This window comes from Hemitrygon akajei, chromosome 12 (genome assembly GCF_048418815.1).
Source record: "Hemitrygon akajei chromosome 12, sHemAka1.3, whole genome shotgun sequence".
Classification (NCBI taxonomy): Eukaryota; Metazoa; Chordata; class Chondrichthyes; order Myliobatiformes; family Dasyatidae; genus Hemitrygon; species Hemitrygon akajei.
The window spans coordinates 77,605,085-77,627,544 of NC_133135.1; the positions used below are offsets into that span (position 1 = coordinate 77,605,085).

The window sequence follows — 22,460 nt, forward strand, 5'->3', positions numbered from 1 at the left end:
GCTCAGTTTCCTATTTGCGATATCCTACTTGAAGGGAAAGAAGGATTAGAGAAACAAATCATGAAGAGTGGGAGAGAGGGAGACACTGAAACAGAAAAAGAAACAGCAATGTGAAGACAGAGGGAAAGTGGGTGACAAGTTCTCTGATTACCGCTCTCCAGGCCACAGGATTTAAAATGTTCCATTTAATTAGATGTTGTCTTTGTTCTCTAGCATCTTTAACAGCTACGTGAAAATTATTCTAAAATATTCAGTTTCAACATAGGGCAACACAGTAGCGTAGTGGTTAGCACAACTCTTTACAGTACAGGTAGGCTAATTGGTCATTATAAATTGTCCCATGATTAGGCTATGAGTAAATCCAGGGATGGCTGGGCAAGTGTGGCTCAAAGGGCCAGAAGGTTCCATCTGCATTGTATCGCCAATAAATAAATAAACAAACAAACAGATAGAATGAGAAAAGCAGAACATTTCTGAATATTCTACTTCATTAAAGTAAACAGCATCATGGGTACATGTTTAATTTTGGCCCTTTGAATTCAAGTGAAGTGCCACTAAGTCAGGTATCACCAAATTCTCTGCTCGCATCTAATAATTTAACATCCTAATCTAAGATGAAGTTCTCAGTTTGACTAAATTGACATTTCTCTCACCTTGCAGTTTCTCTGAGTAAAATTGTTCATTTGTGTCAAACTATGGTCAGTATTGATCTCTCTGAAATAAACCTGGCTGTGTCATTCAACTATCCCAAAGTTAAAAAGGGCTTTCCTTTCCATCAGACGATGTTGGATTCAGAGCCGGCTCTGTGGGGAAGCACCCAATCTCTCTTGACAACATCTTTAAGAATCTTATTGAAGGTCAAACTTGGGTCCATTGAAAATAAACTTAAATGACACAATAACACATTTTTACTTTACCAAATCTCCTTAATTTGTTCACAAATAGAAAGCGTTTTCATTTGTTGCTACTAGTTAATTCTTCTCTGATTTCAAATTTGCTCCCTACATGTAAAATGAATTATTGTGGCAGTCCATTCTTTTATGGGGAGATGATCAAGATCAACCAATGTTTAAAGTTATCCAACAATATAGTAATAAAATATGATTACACTTAATAAATTTCATTTGCAAAAATTCGAGTCATAAAATCTGGAAGATTCTGTATTCCAATACTCTTTAGAAACAAATATATGTGCAGAAATCACTGAGATCAAACATGCTACAAAATGAAGATTCAGAATAGTAGTTGTAAGTCCTGCTGATTATGGTAGTTTTCTGATTGTGTAGGCATTAAGGCAATACTGTAACTGTTACTTAACATCTTTTGAGCCGCTTTAACACACTCGCAATATGGACCACCTTTTCACAGTAAAAGCTCAGAAGTCCTGTCATCGATTGACTTTTGTTCCTACAGCAGTGCTCCTTTTCGTGCTGACTTTGGTATTTATTTCTTGAATAATCATATTAGGGCGCTTGGAATACTTAAACGAAATGGCCCTGCGGAGTTTGCGATAATGTTTCAGGTCTTTCTTCTTGATCCTCTTGAAATGAACGATCAATAAACTGAAAGTCAAATTGACAGCAATGCTTGCAGAAAATAGTCCGGGGCCAATGAGGCAAAAGTAAAGGATTTCTTTCAATTTAATTTCCCTTTTCCTGTGACAAAGTGGGAAAAGTTTATCTGCAGCTTCTGTGACAAGGACTCCTTGCAAAGAATCTGGAAATTCACAAGTGACATCAGCAGCATCTGGCAAATATGAAAACAACAACCATCAAATGAAGATTTTGTTATCTGATCCAAAGATCAATACAGGGTGGATTTGAATTCACATTTCACCAAACAAAAATTTCTTGATTTGTTTCTTTGGAAAACAAAACTGAAGATTGCTGCATATCATGAAATATGTGACTACAAAGAACATTGAAAATTTCATCCTAAACCAAGCCTGATTTGCACCTGGAAATATTGAAAAGAATATTAATTAGAATTTGAATCAATATAAATTTGATTTGGAACTTCGTATAGTTATATTGCATATATCCAATAGACTGGCAAGCATTAAAAATATAAACACTCATTTGTTAGAAAAATTAACAGCTTCTCTAATACCCTTCAATTAGGATTTTGCAACTATACCCAGGATGCTCCACACATGACTTCAATCAATTCTATGGTTAATGTTAGAAATATTAGTTTCAACAAAAGGTCTCACTATTGTGATCTTGGTACAGGTTATTGAATCTTCATTCATAGACTGCGGTATGAGTCTTATCTGAAAGACTCCAGCATTAACGTTCAACTTCTCTGCACAGTCATTTCTGAAGGTAAATGCCTAAAGCATAAAGTGTGGCCTAATTTGTTTGGGCAATTTAATGTCACTTCAGACCCTCCAAATCATATGAGTCACCACCAAACTATCCATTTATTCCCTTTCAAGCCAAATAGTCTTCACATTAGAACACAGCTAACTGCTATGACCTCACCATTTATCTCACTCTAGCTGACAAAATGTGGCCAATCTGCTTCAAAAACTTCAGTTGTCTTAGTTTCAACAACTCACTGAGGAAAGGGAGCCAGATCCCTGCTCTTCCTGTGTGAAGGAGCACAGCATCATGGCTACAATGCCTACAATGCCTGTGTGTCAGACAGAGTGGTCAGCAGCACTGGGGCTCCACAGGGGACTGTCCTGTCTCCCTTTCTCTTCACCATCTACACTTCGGACTTCAACTACAACACAGAGTCTTGCCATCTTCAGAAGTTTTCTGATGACTCTGCCATAGTTGGATGCATCAGCAAGGGAGATGAGGCTGAGTACAGGGCTACAGTGGGAAACTTTGTCACATGGTGCGAGCAGAATCATCTGCAGCTTAATGTGAAAAAGACTAAGGAGCTGGTGGTGGACCTGAGGAGGGCTAAGGCACTGGTGACCCCTGTTTCCATCCAAGGGGTCAGTGTGGACATAGTGGAGGATTACAAATACCTGGGGATATGAATGGACAATAAACTGGACTGGTCAAAGAACACTGAGGCTGTCTACAAGAAGGGTCAGAGCCGTCTCTATTTCCTGAGGAGACTGAGGTCCTTTTAACATTTGCCGGATGATGCTGAGGATGTTCTACGAGGCTGAGGTGGCCAGTGCTATCATGTTTGCTGTTATGTGCTGGGGCAGTAGGCTGAGGGTAGCAGACACTAACAGAATCAACAAACTCATTCATAAGGCCAGTGATGTTGTGGGGGTGGAACTGGACTCTCTGACGGTGGTGTCTGAAAAGAGGATGCTGTCCAAGTTGCATGCCATCTTGGACAATGACTCCCATCCACTCCATAATGTACTGGTTAGGCACAGGAGTACATTCAGCCAGAGACTCATTCCACCAAGATATAACACTGAGCGACATAGGAAGTCATTCCTACCTGTGGGCATCAAACTTTACAACTCCTCCCTCAGAGTGTCAGACACCCTGAGCCAATAGGCTGGTCCTGGGCTTATTTTCACTTGGCATGCTTAACTTATTATTATTTAATTATTTATGGTTTTATATTGCTATATTTCTACACTATTCTTGGTTGGTGCAGCTGTAACAAAACCTAATTTCCCTCGGGATCAATAGAGTATGTCTGTCTGTCTGGTAAATGGCTCGATGCTTGACCTAGCCTTCCAGCTGAAAGATCTTCTGTCCAGCTACATTATCCATTCCTTTGATCAACAGTACTGAATATTCTGTAGTCTATACTCAAGGGAATAGATGCATGGCCTAACCCAGCTTTAAGTTCTGTAACTACAATTTAATTTCAAACTGAAATTGCAATTGATTCCACCCGTTAAGAAATGTGTTTGGACATCAGATGAGAATCAAATTCTGTTCTTATGTTTCCCCTCTGCACAGTAGTTTATTAAATAGTTTATTAATATCCATGCAGCGAATGCTATTTGACAGAGTACTGAACTTTTGTTGACATCAGAGAAACCAGACCCCAACCTCATTTAGCAGTAATGGAAGAAGAAACAAGACGGGCACCACATCACGTATTAAGTTTAAACTTGGAGCATAATGCATATATGCCTTACCTAGTGATCAAGTGTTTAACATGTAACATGACTGAAAGATGAATAGTTGTTGTAGTTGATATTAAAATACCTCTTAATTCTGACTGGATATTAAAGGCGCCGTCGTAGTGCTGGGGTTTGTTATAATTAGCATTAATATATTTTAATTTTATTTTTATCGTTAATATACTTCATTCATATTCACTTCCACAACAACTTCATTTAGAGCAAACCTAAATAATTTGAAATGTACAGGCGAAGGCATTGATTAAGCAAGCCCTTTACATGTTCGTTCGTTTCGGAATACAAATTTAAAATGAACTTAAGGTGGGTTTAAGCACGATATGGACGCATTTTCGATATCCTACGATGCATTCTGAAATAATTGAGATTTAAAATTTCACTCAGCAGTGAAGAACAGCTGAAAATGTACCTGGAATAATTCTTCTGTGTCTTCTCATCCAGCTTATTAAGCATTCCGTATTGCAGTTGCACGTCCAGGGGTTTCCAGCAAGACGCACAGACCTCAGGTGTGGAAGCGCTGCGAGCAGATTGACATCAATGAACGTTAGACTATTTCCGCTTATGTCAATTTCTTGCAGTTTCGAGTTTGTTGAGAGGGCCCGCTTGTCGAAGGAGATCAGCTCGTTGTTGCTGCTCACTTTCAGCACTACTAAGTTGGGCAGGTATTTGAAAGTGAAGTGGGCGATCCTCCGCAAGTGGTTGCGGCTCAGGTCCAGGTACACCAGCATCTGCATGTTGGGGAAGGAGCTTTGCGAGATTTCCGTCAGGGAGTTGTTACTGATGTCCAGGTACACCAGGCCGCCCAGATAGTTGAGGTGGTCAGTGGGGAGGCTGGAAATGTTATTGTTGGAAATAATCAGTTGCTTGGTGTTGAGTGGGATGTCTGTTGGGAACTGTTGGAGTTGGGCCCCCGTGCAGTTCGTTAGAAACGGACTACAACTGCATCCGCGAGGGCAGCCGGCAACCCGAAACACTTTGGCAATAAAAATGATACACAACAGTCTTAACGTCCTTACAGTGAAAGACACATCCATACTCCGGTTATCGAGGGAAGATCTTTCATCCAAGTATCTCTACCCAGAACATCTCCATCGCGCGAAATTCGGTTGTGTCTGCCTGCGGTCTTGGAAAAAAAGTTGGAGGATCAAGCGCCACCGAGATCCATAGTCACGCTGTGTGCAATCGGTGCAGAAAGCGTAGGGCAATGAAGATCACAGAGAGTTTGTTTATTGGTCAGTTGGTTGTACATCTGGTCCCCCTGTACGCTCTGGCTTTCGGGAGCTCACGCATCAGGAGAGATATTATAACCTAAACTGGGAACGGTGAAATAAAGGCTATGGGTGAGATGGTGGCATGTTACCGTTCAGCTGTGCCGCAATGCAACCCAGAAGACACTTTCATTTCCTTGGCGTGAGCTATTTTTAGATTTTGGATTATTTATTTACTATGTGCTTGAACGCCTACCCGCGCTATCATAATCCCTTAACCAGTCCACTAAGAACGGGTAAATTATTAACGGGTACAGATTGTTTTATGTGTCGCTTTTCGTTTCGGCGTCACTTTTAATAAATCCATTAAAGTGGAATTTAGTTCCGCCACGAATGCTTTAACAAGTGCACATTGTTTGTATTTTGGGGTTTCAGATAAGGAGATGACATTTCACACCAGTGAAAGCCAAACCAAACATCACCGACATGTGAAATATTAAGGACTGGTTATGAGGCTCGGTGGCACACTCCACCCAACCCTTATGTAAGAAATGACAACCATGTTTCTAGGAGTTGCATTGCGCAAGCTTCAAACACAAATATTCTTTTACCCAATTCCTAGCTTTGATATCCCAGGAAGATTTCAGCTATTCAAATCGAGGCAGAAATTGTTGGGAAAAGCCGCTAAATGTTCAAGATAATATTTATAATTAAATACTTACCAGAAACTTGCCTTCTTTTTAAACTGACTGTTGTTTAAGGTAGGTAGAAAAGTACCTTGAAACCCTAAAACCTTTCATCATTCAGCTAGATTCATAACTGATCAGTGTTGAACCCAATTACTCAACAGAGTTGAGGGTTCAGTCCAGTTATCAGCCCCCTCAGTCAATGTCCAATGGTAGGGGCATGAGTCTGATTAATTTAATTACAATTCGAAAAAAGAATATTAGAGAATTTAAAGAGCTTGAAAGATGATAAATCCAAAGTATCTGATATGATTTCACTCCTGGTAGATAGCCAGCATTGCTGCTGGAAGTTGTGAATTTCAAGGGAGGGAAAGTTCTGGTCCAGTTGTAATAATTTTACCTTTTCTCCACCAATAGTTAACAACTGAAGAATGCATACGGAATGTTGGAGATTTTTGGAGCCGCACCTCAACTGGGCATCAGCTATCAGAGGGAAGGGGACATATTATTTTCTTTAATTCGGAATGGGAGATGAAATTTGACATCATTGCCCCTCTCCATTTAAATGTCAAGAAAAGTCAGAAACTGGGAGTCTGATCACTTTCCATTTAATTGTGCAACAGCCTCGCCAGGAAACAGGTCATGTAATTTTTTTTCACTCAGGAGCAAAGTCCTGATGCTCAGCTCATTCAGTCACCCTGAGAAATTCCACTTTTGCAGAAAGAAAACTGTGTACCTTATTTTGTACGAGCAGTGGCAATGGAACAAGCACCTGAGAAATGGAGACTATGAGATGCCAACTTAATTTCTTTCCATAATCCATATCGGCTCAACTCAACCCTACTATTCTTCAGAATGATTCATGTGGCATCTTTATTTAGAGTCCAGCAATTTCCTTAACATTGACATTAGGTCGACAGGTCAGTGGTTGCCTGATTTCTCTCTCATCCCCTGTTCTAACAAGTGAGTACATATTTGCTACCCTCTAATCCACAGTTACATTCCTGAATCTGTAGAACTTTGGAAGATGATTACCAGAGCATGCAATAACTCTACAAACTCCTACTTCTCCACCTTTAAACATACTGTATTCTTCTTGTGTTTTCTAACCTGTTCCCTAGATGTCTTTTTGCTCTAGAAGTGTGTATAGAATGCCTTCAGATTCACTTTAATCCTGTTTGCCAAGGAGTTTTCATAGCCATTCCTGTCTTTCCTAAGTTCTTCTTGAGTTCTTTTCTGGCATTTTTATAATTCTCAAGGACATGATATGATTTTATCTTCTTATAACTTACATTTACTTTCTTTTCTTTAAATTCACCACCTCTTTCAACATCCAAGCTGATCCCAATTTACTCACCCTAGTTCATGCCTAATACTTCCATAATTCACCCTACTCCAACTTAATGTTCTCCCACAAAGTCCATACTTGTCCTTACTACACCTATTTTAAAACATAAGGAGTTGTGAATCACTGTTGCCTCACAGTTCTCCCATTGAAAGGCCAGTCAACTGGCCAGGCTCATTAACCAATACCAGGTCCAGTATGGCCGCTCCTCGTGTTGGACTATCTACATATTGATTTACAAAACCCTCTTGGATGCACCTAACAAATTCTACCCCATCTAAACCTCTTGCATTGTGTTGGCCAAGTGGTTAAGGCTTTGGGCTGGCAATCTGAAGGTTGTTAGTTCGAGCCTGAGCCGAGGCAGCGTGTGTGTCTTTGAACAAGGCACTTAACCACACACTGCTCCTGAACGTTTATAGCCCAGTGGCGGCGGTTGGTGCACTATGGACAAGACAGGACATTAAGGAGGTCCTAGTGTATGTTAGGGAAGTCGAAGTCACCAACCATAACAACAGTTTTGTTTTCACACCTTTTCCTAATCCGCTTACATTATCTTTTCCTCACTGTCCCAGTTAGTATTGGAGGGTCTGTAATACAGTCCCCTCAAATTGATTGCAACTTTCTTATCTTTGAATTATACCCATAGCAATTCAATGGGTGAGCCCTCCATTGTGACCCTTGAGTGTAGCTGTGATATTGTCCCTGATTAATAGCACAACTTCCCAACACCCCCCCCCCCCCCACACACACACACACACTTTTTACCTTCTTTTCTATCCTTTCTAAAACATGGAAACCCTGGAACATTAAACATCCATTCCTGTCCTTCTTTCAACTAAGTCTCTGTTATGGCCACAACATTGTAGTTCATGTACTGCTCCTTACTAAGTTCATCACCCTTACCCAAAATGCTCCAGATCATTGTATCTATTACCTTAATGCTGCCTAATCTTACTGATCATGACATCTACTTTCCTCTCAATCCACTTCCTGATGGGTGCTTTGGTACCCACCTGACTGCCAAGCTCAGTTAAACCCTCCTGTGAACCTCCTCGGCAGGATATTGGTTTGCCTCGAGTTAAACCACAAGACGCAGGAGCAGATTTAGGCTGTAAGTACCATTGAGTCTGCTCTGCCATTTAGTCATGCCTGATTTATCTCAACACCCATTCTCCTGCCTTCTCCCTATCACCTTTGACACCCTTCCAATCAAGAATCAGGTGCAAGGGTCAAGGACATCTCAGCTCAAATCAATAGCATTCTTAAGTAGGAGGCTGAGCAGCCAGAGGTTGTGGTCCACGTTGGCCCAACAACATAGGTAGGAAGGGTAATGAGGTCCTGCAAAGTGAATTAACTTAGGTGCTAAGTTAAGGGCAGGACATCCAGGGTTATGATGTCAGGATTGCTACCCATGGCATGCACAAGAGAGTCCAGAAATAAGTAGATAATACAGTTTGACACATGGGTAAGGAGATGATACAAGAGGGAGGGCTTCGGGTTTTTGGATAATTGCATTGTCTTCCAGTGAAGGTGGGAACTGTAAAGGCAAGATAGTTTGCACCTGAACTGGAAGGGGGACTAATGTTCTTACAGGAAAGTTGCTAGCACTGCTCCAGGGGCTTAAACCTAGAGTTCTGGCGAGGTGGGGGGGGGACTAGAATGGCAGGACAACTAGTGGGGGTGTTGTAGGGAAAGATGTCCTTAAGTTACAAAGCAGGAATTGAAAGGTTGAACATGGTATGAATAATGTTCTCAGTGCATCTGTTTCAATGCATGAAGTAATGTAGGTAAGGTAGACAGGCTTAGAGCATGGATTAGCATGTGAAATTATGATGTTACAGCCATTATTGAGACTTGGTTGTAGGAGGGGCAGGACTGGCAACTCCATGTTCCAAGGTTCCGTTGTTTTACACTTGATAGAGCAGGAGGGATTAAAGGGGAAAGAGGTGGCATCATTAATCAGGGAAAATGTCATGACAGTGCTCTGACAGGGCAGACAGGAGGGCTTATCTACTTAAATTATATGTGTGGAACTGAGGAATAAGAAAGGGATGACAATGTTAATGGGATTATATCATAGCCCACCCAACAGTCAATGGGATTTAGAGAAGGAAATTTGTAGAGATAATAGACTGTTGCAAGAAACATAAGGTTGTAAACGTAGGTGATTTTAACTTTCCACATATTGACCAGGATGCCCATATTGCAAAAGTGCTGTATGGGATAGTTTGTCAAATGTGTCCATGAAAATTTCTGTAATCAATACATATGGAGGTTCCAACTGGAGAGAGTGCAATACTGGATGTTCTATTAGGGAAAGACAGGGTGTGAATAGGGGAACAGTTTGGATCTAGTGATCATAATTCCATTTGTTTCAAATTAATTACAGAGAAGGATAGACCTGGTCCTTGGGTTGAGATTCTAGATTGGCAGAAGGCCAATTTTGATGGCATCAGAAATGGTCTGGTAAGTGCGGATTGGGATAGATTGTTTCCTAACAAAGGCACGCTTGGTAAGTGGGAAGCCTTCAAAATGGAAATTTTGGAAGTACAGTGTTTGCATGTTCTTGTCAAAATAAGAGGCAATGCTAATAGTTTTAGGGAAACACACACACAAAATACTGGAGGAACTCCACAGGTCAGGCAGTATCTATGAAAATGAATAAGTGGTTGACTTGGTTTCTGAGAGATATTGAGGCCCTGGTTAAAAAGGAGGAGGTGCGTAGTAGGTATACTATGAGGCACTTAAGAAGTCTATGAAATGCAAGGGAACACTTAAGAGGGAAATCAGGAGGGCAAAAAAGGTGTGAGGTTGCTCTAGCAGACAAGGTGGAGGAGAATCCCAAGGGCTTCTACAGATACATTAAGATCAAAAGGACAGCAAGTCCTCTTGATGATCAGCGTGATTATCTATGTGTTGTGTTGAAAGAGGTGGGGGAGATCTTAAATGGCTTTTTTCTGTATCTGTATTTACTCAGAAGATGGGCACAGAGCCTATAGACTCGAAGCAAAGCAGCAGTGAGGTCATGGGCTTATTTGGATTACAGAGGAGGAGGTGCCTGCTGTCTTGAGGCAAATTACGACAGATAAATCCTCAAGGCCTGACATGGTGTCCCCTTGGAGCTTGTGGGAGGCTGGGGCAGAAGTTGCAGGAGCCCTAGCAGATATACTCAAAATGTCCATAGCCATGGCAGATGTGATAGGGGATTGGAGGATAGCTATTGTTGCTCTGTTGCTTAAAATATGCTCTAAGAATAAATTAGGAAATTGCAGGCCAATGAATCTGACATCAGTTGTGGGTAAATCCTTGGAAAGTATTCTAAGGAACCAAATATATGTATTTTAGATTGACAGGGCCTGATTAGGGACAGGCAACATGGCTTTGTGTGTGGTATTTCATGGCTAACCTAAACTTTAGAAAAAGGATCTAGGATCATTCAAACATTTTGAGTTTTTCAAAGTTATCAAGAAAATTGATGAAAGAAAGGGAGTAGATGCTGCCTACTTCAGCAAGACCTTTGACAAGGTCCTGCACGGAGTGTTGGCCCAGAAGGTTCAGTCGCTTGACATTCAAGATGAGGTAGGATTTAAATCCAATTTAGGATTTGACTTTGGCCTTGTGGGAGGATCCAGAGAGTGGTAGAGGATGGCTGTCTTTCTGACTGCAGGCCTGTGGTTATTGGTGTGCAGGGATCAATGCTGGGTCCGTTGTTTTTCACCTATATCAATGATCTGGATGAAAATGTGGTCAGCTGGAGCAGCAAGTTTGCGGATGACATGAAGACTGGGGGTGTAGTGGACGGCGAGAAAGGCTATCAAAGCTTGCAGTGGGATCTGTAAAAGTGGCATCACAGGTAGACATGGTCACAAAGAGAACTTTTGGCACATTGGCCTTCACAAATCAAAGTATTGAGCACAACAATTGAAGTTGTACAAGATGTTGGTGAAGCCTTAATTGGAATATTGTCTGCAGCCCTGGTCACCTAACTACAGGAAAGATATCAATAAGATTGAAAGAGTACAGAGAAAATTTACAAAGATATTGCCAGGACTTGATGACTTGAGTTTAAGGGAAAGATTGAATAGAACAGGAATTTATTCAAGGAGTGTGGGAGAATGAAGGGAAATTTGATAGAGATATACAAAATTATGAGGTATAGATAGGGTTGGGTGAGATTAGAACTGGAGGTCTTGGTGAAAAGTGAAATACTTAAGGGTAACATGAGGGGGAACTTCTTCACCCAGAGGATGGTGCAAGTGTAGAAAGATCTGCCTGCAGAACTGTTGGATGTGGGTTTAATTTTGCCATTTAACTAAAGTTTGGATAAGTACTGTACATGTATGGTCAGGTGCAGGTCAATAGAATTAGGCAGAATAATAATTTGGCATGGACTAGGTGGGTTGAAGGACCCGTTTCTGTACTGTAGTGCTCTATGACTTTATGACCTCTTCCACCCTATAACCTATGTCATTGGTGCCAATGTGCACCACGACATCTTGCTGCTCACCCTCCCCCTTCAGACCGTTCTGCAACTACTCCGAGGCATTCTTGACCATGACAACTATTCTGCACAGTCTGTCCCCCTAACTAGTGAATCTCCTGTCACTATTGACATTGACATCATATCCACATTGAAATGCATTATTTTCAATCTGAATATTAAATTCTATCATATTAGATCCCTCGTTCCCAAATGCCCAAGATATCAAATCATTAATTAACCATTTCTCTTTGCATAAAACAAGATCTAAATAGCTTTTCCACTAGTTGGTTCCACATCATATTAATTTGCAAAGGTATCTGAAATATATTCTATGAATCCCTCTTTTAGCTTCTCACAGCAATCTTGCTTCCCCCAGTCTGTCCGTATGTTAAAATGTCCACTAATTTCCTCTGCTCCCCTACTTTATGTTGTGTCAATGTTGCAAATATTAATTGGTCACCTATAAATAATTTCTACCAATAGTTTCTACTCTTTGTTATTTACTTAGCTCAACTCTAATTTATTTTTAGTTCTACATCATGATCTGTCAAATCAAGATAATATCTCACCACTGCTTAGATCTCCTCCCTTATTAATATTGATACTGCATAACATTTTGTTTCCACACTTCTCTCCTATCAGTTCCTTTCTCTCCAGCCCTTTACCTTTCCTACCCACCTGGCTCCACCTATCACCTCCTTCCCCTCCTCCCACTTTTTTATTCTGGTGTCTCCCCCACCCCTTGCTTTCTAGTCCTAATGAAGGCTCTCGGTCCAAGGTCAACTGTTTACTCTTTTCCATGGATGCTCCCTGACCTGCAGAGTTCCTCCAGCATTTTGTGGGTGGTGCTAACCATTTTGTTTGCATGTCATAAATGTTGAATATCATGGAATGTTTAATTCCCAGCTTTAATCATCCTCCATCCTTAATGGCAATTTGATCATACACTTTTACTTGCTTTTTCATGTTAATTATATGTGGCATTATGTGCTTCGATGATCCAGGCCTGATCTTAGCCTCCAAGTCTGTGTAGGGCTTGCACTTCCATCTGCATAGGGTTTCTCCACAATACCTTAGTTTACCACAAATCCTAATGACGTGCAGCTTGATGTGTTAATTGACTGCTGCAAACTCCCATGGTTGAATGACTGATGCATGAATCGCAGTGTTGATGGAAAGCATATGAGAGGAAACAGGGCACAGAAAATAAATGAGGGAATAGCATTGACGTAGATGCTCTGAGATTTGGCATTGATTCGATGTGACAAATGGCCTCCTATGCTTTAAGGAATTATTTGAATGTAATTTGCCTTGTTGTGAATCTTGTGAGCATTCAGATGCAGTGCATTTAATTCCATTACTACTTTTTTTTGTATTTTCACTCCCTCCACATGCTTTACTCTTTGACTTTACTTTTGCTGTCTCATTACAGTCTATTTTCATCTCCCTGTTCATTTCCGTCCTTCCAGATTTCAAGGTTCCCATTCCTTTGTCAAGCTAATTGAGGCCTCCCCTCCTGAACAAGAAAATCCCTCCCCCAGGGATATCCATGCTGGCTCTGCAGGTAAGACCCACCTGAATTGTCCAATTACCACTACCCCAGAAACATTTCCAATATCTTAGCTCACTCTGTTACACTATCTCTCCAGCCACACATTTACCTGCTCTAAACTCTAATTTCTATAGTTATATATAACATGGGGAATAATCCTGAGATTATTGCCTTCATTATCATGCTTATCATCCTCTCCCCTCTCTCCCTAATCTCAGGGCAACATGAGCCACAACTTCTTCACCTTACATTTTCCAGATGGTCTGCAGGCATTCAGTGACCTTGAAAACTGGAAGACAACACACGATCCATTGCCACAGAAAGACATTTAATCCTTCTGGCCATTTAATCTTTGATCAATTATATTTCTCCCACTCTTCTTCCTGTTCTCCTCTGCAATTATAATTGTGACTTACAAAGATTTTAATCAGACCTCACAATCTATTTCACATTATTGTCTGCCTGCACTGCACTTTCTCTGGAAGTACAGCAAATTATTGTACATTCTGATGTTGTTTTCCTTTATTTTGTCTCAGTGCACTGTTATAAGGAATTGATCTCCATGAACGGTTTGCAAGACAAGTTTTTCCCTGGATCTCGGCATATGTGACAATATAAGCCAATTTGCCTTAAAATGTTATTGGAAGAAAAAGGAATGTTTTTTGAAATGTCAACCAATAATTCAGCTTTAGTAGAGTGGCAGTGATAACAGATCTCATGCTTTTATGATCAGCGAAGCATAGAGACTCTTTCTAAGTTGACCTTAATGGAGTAAGTTTTGTCAGAATCCACTGAACTTTAGTTTGAAGGGCTTGTCAGATGAAGAGCACTTGAGGGCTCTAGGCCTGTATTCCCTAGAATTCAGAAGAATGAGGGGTGACCTCATTGAAACCTATCAAAAGGTGAAAGGCCTTGATAGAGTGAATGTGGATAGTTTCCTGTGGTGGGAGAGTCTAAGACCAGAGGACACAACCTCAAAATAGGGGGTGTCCTTTTAGAATGGGGATGCAGAGGAATTTCTTTAGCCAGAACGTGATGAATATGTGGAATTCATTGGTATAGGTGGCTGTAGAGGCCAAGTCTTTATGTATATTTAAGGCAGAGGTTGATAAATGCTTGATTGGTCAGGGCATGAAGGGATATGGGGAGAAGGCAGGAGACAGGCTGAGAGGAAAATTGCATCAGCCATGATGGAGTGGTGGAGCAGACTCGATGGGCCAAATGGCTTAATTCTGCTCCTATATCTTATGGTCTTAATATGGTCTTCAAGGATGTTAATCTAGTGGGCCAATTTAGTCATGATCAGAGGTGGTACTGCTCCTGTACTCCCATACTGCTCTCCTAGAATATACTTCCAATTGTGATATGCACTTGAAAGAAAATGTCAGCTGATATCAGGTGAAAAATGTGAATGTTATGGGGGTTAGCTAAAGAAGCTTGAACAATCTTGTCAAATATTTATTTGCTTTTGACACCAAAACATTTTTGAACAAGCCTATGACTAGTTGATGATTAATATGGATGTAGCACCTTGGCACTATTTACTTTGTGACAAATGAGCTTACTCTGTCAATTCATGTCTCTTCTGGTGCATGGGTGAAATTATGATCATCATTGTATTTTTCTCCTATCTTCAAACAGGGAAGGCACAATCCTGTTGATAAAATATCCCATTCAGGACTATATAGCATCATAAACAGCCACTGTATTTCAATGGAACATCGCTGTTCTTGCCAGTTCAGGGTGCTGAGTGTTTTGGAAGTACTTGACTTTAAACTGGATTTAATTTTTGTGGCCTTGAGACTGAACATCCATTTTATGTTACTCTGGTATCATATTCTACATGAGTTGAGGTTACCAAATAAGAAATAGTACTAAAGCCTAAAATTTACTCTGTAAACCATTTCTAAATGTTTTTTTAATGAAATGGTTAATGACTTTAAGGCCAGAATTTATTTCGGTCCCTTGTAGGCAATTCTAGAAGGCAATTCTAGATTTAGTGTTGTGCAATGAACCGGATTTGATCAGGGACCTCGAGGTAAAGGAACCATTAGGAGATAGTGACCATAATGTGATATGTTTTAACCTACAATTTGAGAAGGAGAAGGGAAAATCGGCTGTGTCAGTATTACAGTTGAACAAAGGGAACTATAGAGCTATAAGGGAGGAGCTGGCCAAAGTTCAATGGAACAATACCCTAGCAGGGAAGACAGTGGAACAAAAATGGCAGATATTTCTGGGAATAATGCAGAAGGTGCAGGATCGGTTCATTCCAAAGAGGAAGAAAGATCCTAAGGGGAATAAGGGGAGGCCGTGGCTGATGAGGGAAGTAAAGGGCAGTATAAAAATAAAAGAGAAGAAGTACAACAGAGCAAAGATGCGCGGAAACTGAAGGACTGGGAAGCTTTTAAAGAGCAACAGAAGATAACAAAAAAGGCAATACTCCAAGAAAAAATGAGGTACGAAGGTAAACTAGCCAAGAATATAAAGGAGGATAGTAAAAGCTTCTTTAGGTATGTGAATAGCAAAAAAATAGTTAAGACCAAAATTGGGCCATTGAAGACAGAAACAGGTGAATTTATTATGGGGAACAAGGAAATGACAGATGAGTTGAACAGGTACTTTGGATCTGTCTTCACTAGGGAAGACACAAACAATCTCCCAGATGTAATAGTGGCCAAAGGAACTAGGGTAAAGGATGAACTGAAGGAAATTTATATTAGGCAAGAAACGGTGTTGGATAGACTGTTGAGTCTGAAGGCTGATAAGTCCCCAGGACCTAATGGTCTGTATCCCAGGGTACTTAAACAGGTGGCTCTAGAAATCGTGGATGCATTGGTAATCATTTTCCAATGTTCTATAGATTCAGGAACAGTTCCTGCTGATTGGAGGGTGGCTAATGTTGTCCCACTTTTCAAGAAAGGAGGGAGAGAGAAAACAGGGAATTATAGACTGGTTAGCCTGACGTCAGTGGTGGGAAAGATGCTGGAGTCAATTATAAAAGAGGAAATTACGACACATTTGGATATCAGTAGAAGGATCAGTCCGAGTCAGCATGGATTTATGAAAGGAAAATCATGCTTGACTAATCTTCTGGAGTTTTTTGAGGATGTACCTATGAAAATGGACAAGGGAGATCCAGTGGATGTAGTGTACCTGGACTTCCAGAAAGCTTTTGATAAAGTCCCACATAGGAGATTAGTGGGCAAAATTAGGGCACATGGTATTGGGGGCAGAGTACTGACATGGATTGAAAATTGGCTGGCTGACAGGAAACAAAGAGTAGTGATTAACGGGTCCCTTTCGGAATGGCAGGCTGTGACCAGTGGGGTACAGCAAGGTTCGGTGTTGGGACCGCAGCTGTTTACAATATACATTAATGATTTAGATGAAGGGATTAAAAGTAACATTAGCAAATTTGCTGATGACACAAAGCTGGGTGGCAGTGTGAAATGTCAGGAGGATGTTATGAGAATGCAGCGTGACTTGGACAGGTTGGGTGAGTGGGCAAATGTATGGCAGATGCAGTTTAATGTGGATAAATGTGAGGTTATCCACTTTTGTGGCAAGAATAGGAAGGCAGATTACTATCTAAATGGAGTCAAAAGGGGAAGTACAACGAGATCTAGGTGTCCTTGTACATCAGTCAATGAAAGCAAGCATGCAGGTACAGCAGGCAGTGAAGAAAGCTAATGGCAAGCTGTCTTTTTTAACAAGAGGAATTGAGTATAGGAGTAAAGAGGTCCTTCTGCAGCTGTACAGGGCCCTGGTGAGACCCCATCTGGAGTATTGTGTGCAGTTTTGGTCTCCAGATTTGAGGAAGGACATTCTTGCTATTGAGGGAGTGCAGCGTAGGTTCACAAGGTTAATTCCTGGAATGGCGGGACTGTCATATGTTGAAAGATTGTAGAGACTGGGCTTGTATACACTGGAATTTAGAAGGATGAGAGGGGATCTGATTGAAACATATAAGATTATTAAGGGATTGGACACGCTGGAGGCAGGAAGCATGTTCCCGCTGATGGGTGAGTCCAGAGCTAGAGGCCACAGTTTAAGAATAAGGGGTAGGCCATTTAGAACAGAGATGCGGAAAAACTTTTTCACCCAGAGAGTGGTGGATATGTGGAATGCTCTGCCCCAGAAGGCAGTGGAGGCCAAGTCTCTGGATGCATTCAAGAGAGAGTTAGATAGAGCTCTTATAGATAGCAGGGTCAAGGGATATGGGGAGAGGGCAGGAACAGGGTACTGATTGTGTATGATCAGCCATGATCACAGTGAATGGCAGTGCTGGCTAGAAGGGCCGAATGGCCTACTCCTGCGCCTGCTGTCTATTGTCTATTGTTGCCCCTGAACTGACTTGGCATTCATTGGTGGGTACATAAATTACATATAAGCTAAACCAAGTCAAGTTAGCAGATGTCTTTCCCTGAAGGGATTAGTGTCCTGGGTATGCTTGTATAGCAATCTATCTTGTTACCATCTCTGATACTATCTTTTTATTCCTCAGCCTCTCATTATGAACTCCATGAGGAGTCCAATGCTAGAGTGTGGTCAGAGCTAATATTGCAACGCTATATACAAACCTAATCACTATTGATAAACCTCAGTATAACAACATTGACCACTTTGCACTAAAACAGACTCTCAATTTTTTTATTCTAATTGTGTCCGTTCTTGCATTTTTTAAAATGTATGTTGTTAATTTATGCTTTAATTGTCAATATTGTATATCTGATGTTATGTGCCTGTATTTACTTGAGGTAATCAAACCCTCGGCATTCCATGTTTTTCACAAAGGTGCTTGCAATCAGACTTCACTATGGATACCACAGTAAATAGTCTGCATAAGTAGAAAGTCAGTGCTTTCTCAAAATTGGCAGCTCATTGCCACAGGGTGATGCAGCAGGATTTATCTCGGTACAACAGTGTGTTCACTTCCTGTTTTTCCAGTAAAGAAGCTTTACCCAGGCACTTGAGCAAAAGGCTCTCACGTTCTCGTTAAAAGGAAGCACGATACTGGTATTCCTTAACCAATCTCAGTAAATGTCCTTCCATTTTATGAGGATGTGAGAGGGTTTTTTTGCTGTTCTCCGAGGAGAATGCACTAGCTCTTCCAGCCCTCCTGTGGATCTTTTAAGTTCCTTTAGAAGGTTTGAATGGGCTTCAGGTTAACACTTGTCCAGACATAAATAACTGTGATAAAAGTGTATTTCTCACTCACTATGTAACACTGTGCTCAGTTATTCCTAGTGTTATACTGCTTTATTGCTATAGGAATTTTTCTTGTTTGAATGGTATTCTCCCGTTTGAGCTCTTATCCTCAGTTACCGTTTGAACATTATTAAGCTAGTTTGAAAGTTAGTATTTTAATAAAATGAGATCAGCCTAGTCATTTCTTAAGTCTGATATCTGCATCGTACATGCAAAACCGTCCTAAAAATCCAACTACTGAACATGAAGACAGCTACCTCTAGTTGAAAGATGATTTTCTCACTACAACTGTAATCTGTTCCAGCAAATTTTTGGATTGTGAACTATTTTCAGCATATTAGATCAATTAAAGACAATATTATAAATCTCACCTGCAAAAGAGTCACCAGTGATCTCCTTTTGGTCTTGTGGTACATTCAGTGTTATCCTAGCATTGCCATTAAGTTAAACCAATTAAAATAGATACAGTCAGCACCTCCGAGAATCTGTCCATTCAAGAAATCCAACTTTATAACATTGGAACTGAAACCACATATTCTCATCGAGTCTTCAGTGCAGCTATCTCTTTTCCAACAGTTCAGCTAGGTGCAAATAAAAATGAAACAAGAATTATCATTACACACGTTAAAAAAAGGAGGGTGCCTTTATAAAGCTTGAGTTTTACTGGAAATATACTGATGGGGTGGAGCCTAACTTTAAATTATTGCTACCGCTGACACGTTGTTAGTCCACATTTTTATGTAAAGTCACATTCGTAAGTATACAAAGGGAGTGAGTTATGGAACAAAATCACATTGATGCAACATTAACTTCTGTAGAAGAAGAAACGCAAATAACCCTCACAACAAATATTCACAAAACACGGATTGTTCTCGATCTCCTGTGTGCAGAAAAGGGTTCTGCTTGTTCCATGTGGTGCTCTTCACAATTCTGGTTTTTTTCAGAAACAATGTAAGCATTCTTGCTTGTAGGCTGAGCCCAAAATATTTTATGGCTTACAGCAATTGCAGCTATCAGACTATAGTGAAGCTCCAGACAGAACAACAGTGAAATTCAGCAGTAGATTTTTTTTTCCCCAAGTCTTGAACTGTAAGCTGTTCTCACAGCTTTAGGTGATCTCAACTCTTATGCAGTGTAAATTAAGGAAATCCTACTGTATATTTCATCAATGCCTAACCCCAGTTCCAGCTCCAAGAACAATTTAACTTATAATTTCAATCACTACAAGGAAGAATTGTAAACTGGTTTGGGTTGCACCCCACTAAAATGTATTCGGCCCCAAAAAGGGTATTCTAGGCATCTCCCCTTCGGTTCCCTTGGGCCATTGGGCTCTGTGAGGGTTTAAAGGGTCCCTGAGTGACTATCTGACCCATTGAGTCAATACTGAATTTGTGTCTGAGCATTCCAGCTAATTTTACTTCTGTGTCCATTCAAGCGCTTTTTCTTTCAGAAACCCATTCAGTTCCCTTTTGAATGGAGCAACGTTATCTGTCACCTCTACCACCCCGGTAAAAGCCCTGAATACTTGCTGTGTAAAGAAACATTCTATAGGTGGTCAGATCTGACCTCCCAAATAACAAGCAAAATCAAACAAGAGACACTTCCAATGGGTTAGGTCCACTGCAGACAAATGCAAGTAAATCCTCAGGGTAATGCTTAAACAAACATATTCTCTGGGCATTGGGGGAACAGAAGATATTCTATCATAATATCACAGTGGGAAAACAGCAAACATTTAATATTGTTACTGCCTAAGGAGTAAATAGTCTCTTCTTCTCCCTTCGCTTTCCTCTCTCTCTTCCTCTCTCTCTCTCTCCTCCTTCTCCAACTCTCTCTATCGTCCCCCTCTCTATCCTTCCTCTTTTTCTATCCATTCTCGATCTCTTTGTCTTCTCCACCTCTCTTCTCCCTCCATTAATCTCTCTCTCCTTCCCACATCTCGCTCTCTTCCCTCTCTCTCTCTTCTTCCCCCTCCCCTCATTCCTTCCCCTTCCCTTGCCCATCACACTTCCTCTCTGCTTGTCTCCTACTCTCTCGTTCCACCCATCTCACACTCGTCCCGCCTCACCATCCCTTCTTCCCACACCACCATTCTTCCTACACCAATGTCCCTCTCTTCTCCTATTTTCCCCTCCCCTCCCCCTCCCTTCTTTCTCTCCCCACTCTCACTCTCCCCCTATGTGCCCCATCTCCTTTATCTCTCATCGCTCCATCACTCCCCCTCCCCCTCTCCTCGTTCACTTCCAATTTCCATCTTCCTCCCCCATTTCCCTTCCCTTCAGCATCATCTTCCCTCACTCCATATTCCTCTCTCCTTTCCACCTACTTACTCCCTCTCCCCTTTCCTACCGTGCTCCCGACTCTCTTTTACATGTTCCATTCACCTAGGTGCTTACATTCTCAGTAGATGCCATAAATCTGATTGAGCACAGCTGCCAGGTTTGATTGCTTGCTTTCTTTTACACACACCAGGAATTGTGTGATTTTAGTCTCCATCTTTTATTGCTCAAACAGAATGTTCTTTATTCATAAGCTTTCAATGATTTAAAATACCACCGTAGTCTTGCTGAAGCACACTGAATAATCTGCGCTGTCTCTACAGTAACTAGAAGTGTTGGTTGTCTATCCACAAACAGGCTTGATGACATCAAATTAATTCATGTTGAGCTATCTATGCCTGTGAAACAGCAACAAACTCTGGGAGTTGGGGGTTAGAGAGCATCGCGATTCATTACAGCCACTTAAAGAAGCCCAAAATTTCTCACTCTGGGAATATCCTCCATGTTATGCTGTTACTTGTCCTGATCTTACAAAATTAAACAACATCTTCTTTATTTGTTCTTTAAGTCCAATTCAGCACAGTAAGTACATCAGCAAATCAAACACACCATGGCCAGTGGCTGCTGTGTGCAGTATTAACTCCAGTTTTGAACTGTGTTGCAATACCCACCTTTTGCATTACACTAGGCTGTGATTTGAACTGGAAATTTTCAGAGTAAATGGTTAAAATACCTTCATATAAACAAATGTCAGAATTTGTATTGTTTGAGTTGAGACACCATCAAAACTATGGCAGATCATCCACTGCCCAAAGTCACTGATCATTCCCCCCTGCACCACAATTCTTCTCTTCATGTACCCAGGGGCCGGTCATTGACAGATCCTGTTCAACAAGGGCTACTGCAGTACAGAGATGATCTGGCATCATTGGCCAACTGTGCTGATAGAATGGGCTTTGAGAGCCAGTGGAAGGTCCCTTCCCCCCTCTCTTCCTGGCCCTCCACTGTTAAAGCTGTCACTGAGATTGAATTAGCATTCACAAGTGTTCAAAATCACTTTAATTAAAATAATTTTAATAAACTAAAACACATGCACTTAAACCAGTCCAAAACATTTAAGCTAACAAATAAATCATCTAAAAAGCTTCATTTTACCTGCCTGCCGACAGCCGATTTCTCTCACTCACTTCAATGAGGCAGCTATGCTTATCTAGTGTAAGCTCACAGCCCAGATTTCCCAGCCAGTGAACTGGAAGATCTGCAGAAGCTGGCAATGCTCCACTGGGGAGTTCTTCGGCACAGCGTAGGTGTCCCAGGGCTGGTATCCTGCTGAGCAGAAGGCTATGTTCATCTGTCAGCAAATACTCTGGTATTCCATTCTTTAGTATTCTGGTGAATGGACGTTTTGTTATGCAGGTCAAAGAAAAGGTCTTCGCAACTGAACTAATATTGTTTGTGATTAGATGAAGTTGCAGTATAAATTAAAAAATGTATCACCTTCAATAAAAGAAACAGCCTTGATTATTGTCTCTAACAATTAGCAAATGTCCTATAGATATATCCCATAAAGAAGGAAGGTGTGCCTTCAGACGGTGGACCGACTTTGCCATGGAGTTGTTGCTGC

General features: G+C 41.0%; 1 protein-coding gene across 3 annotated transcripts; it reads right to left on the minus strand.

Annotated features, from left to right (window-relative positions):
* Positions 1-1,147: 1,147 nt before the first annotated feature.
* LOC140736600 (leucine-rich repeat-containing protein 52-like) lies at positions 1,148-22,099 on the minus strand. Of its 3 annotated transcripts, XM_073062419.1 has the most exons (4): positions 21,992-22,099; positions 18,929-19,138; positions 4,482-5,385; positions 1,148-1,746 (listed from the first exon to the last, which is right to left on the minus strand). In XM_073062419.1, the coding sequence occupies exons 3-4, from the start codon at positions 5,104-5,106 to the stop codon at positions 1,388-1,390; spliced, it is 984 nt and encodes a 327-aa protein (XP_072918520.1). In that variant the 5' UTR covers positions 5,107-5,385; positions 18,929-19,138; positions 21,992-22,099; the 3' UTR covers positions 1,148-1,387. The 3 variants fall into 3 exon arrangements, with proteins under 3 accessions (XP_072918520.1, XP_072918521.1, XP_072918519.1); XM_073062420.1 differs by lacking the exon at positions 21,992-22,099 and having other exon boundaries at positions 4,482-5,380; positions 18,929-19,147; XM_073062418.1 differs by lacking the exon at positions 21,992-22,099 and having other exon boundaries at positions 18,929-19,147.
* Between the last annotated feature and the right edge of the window lie 361 nt (positions 22,100-22,460).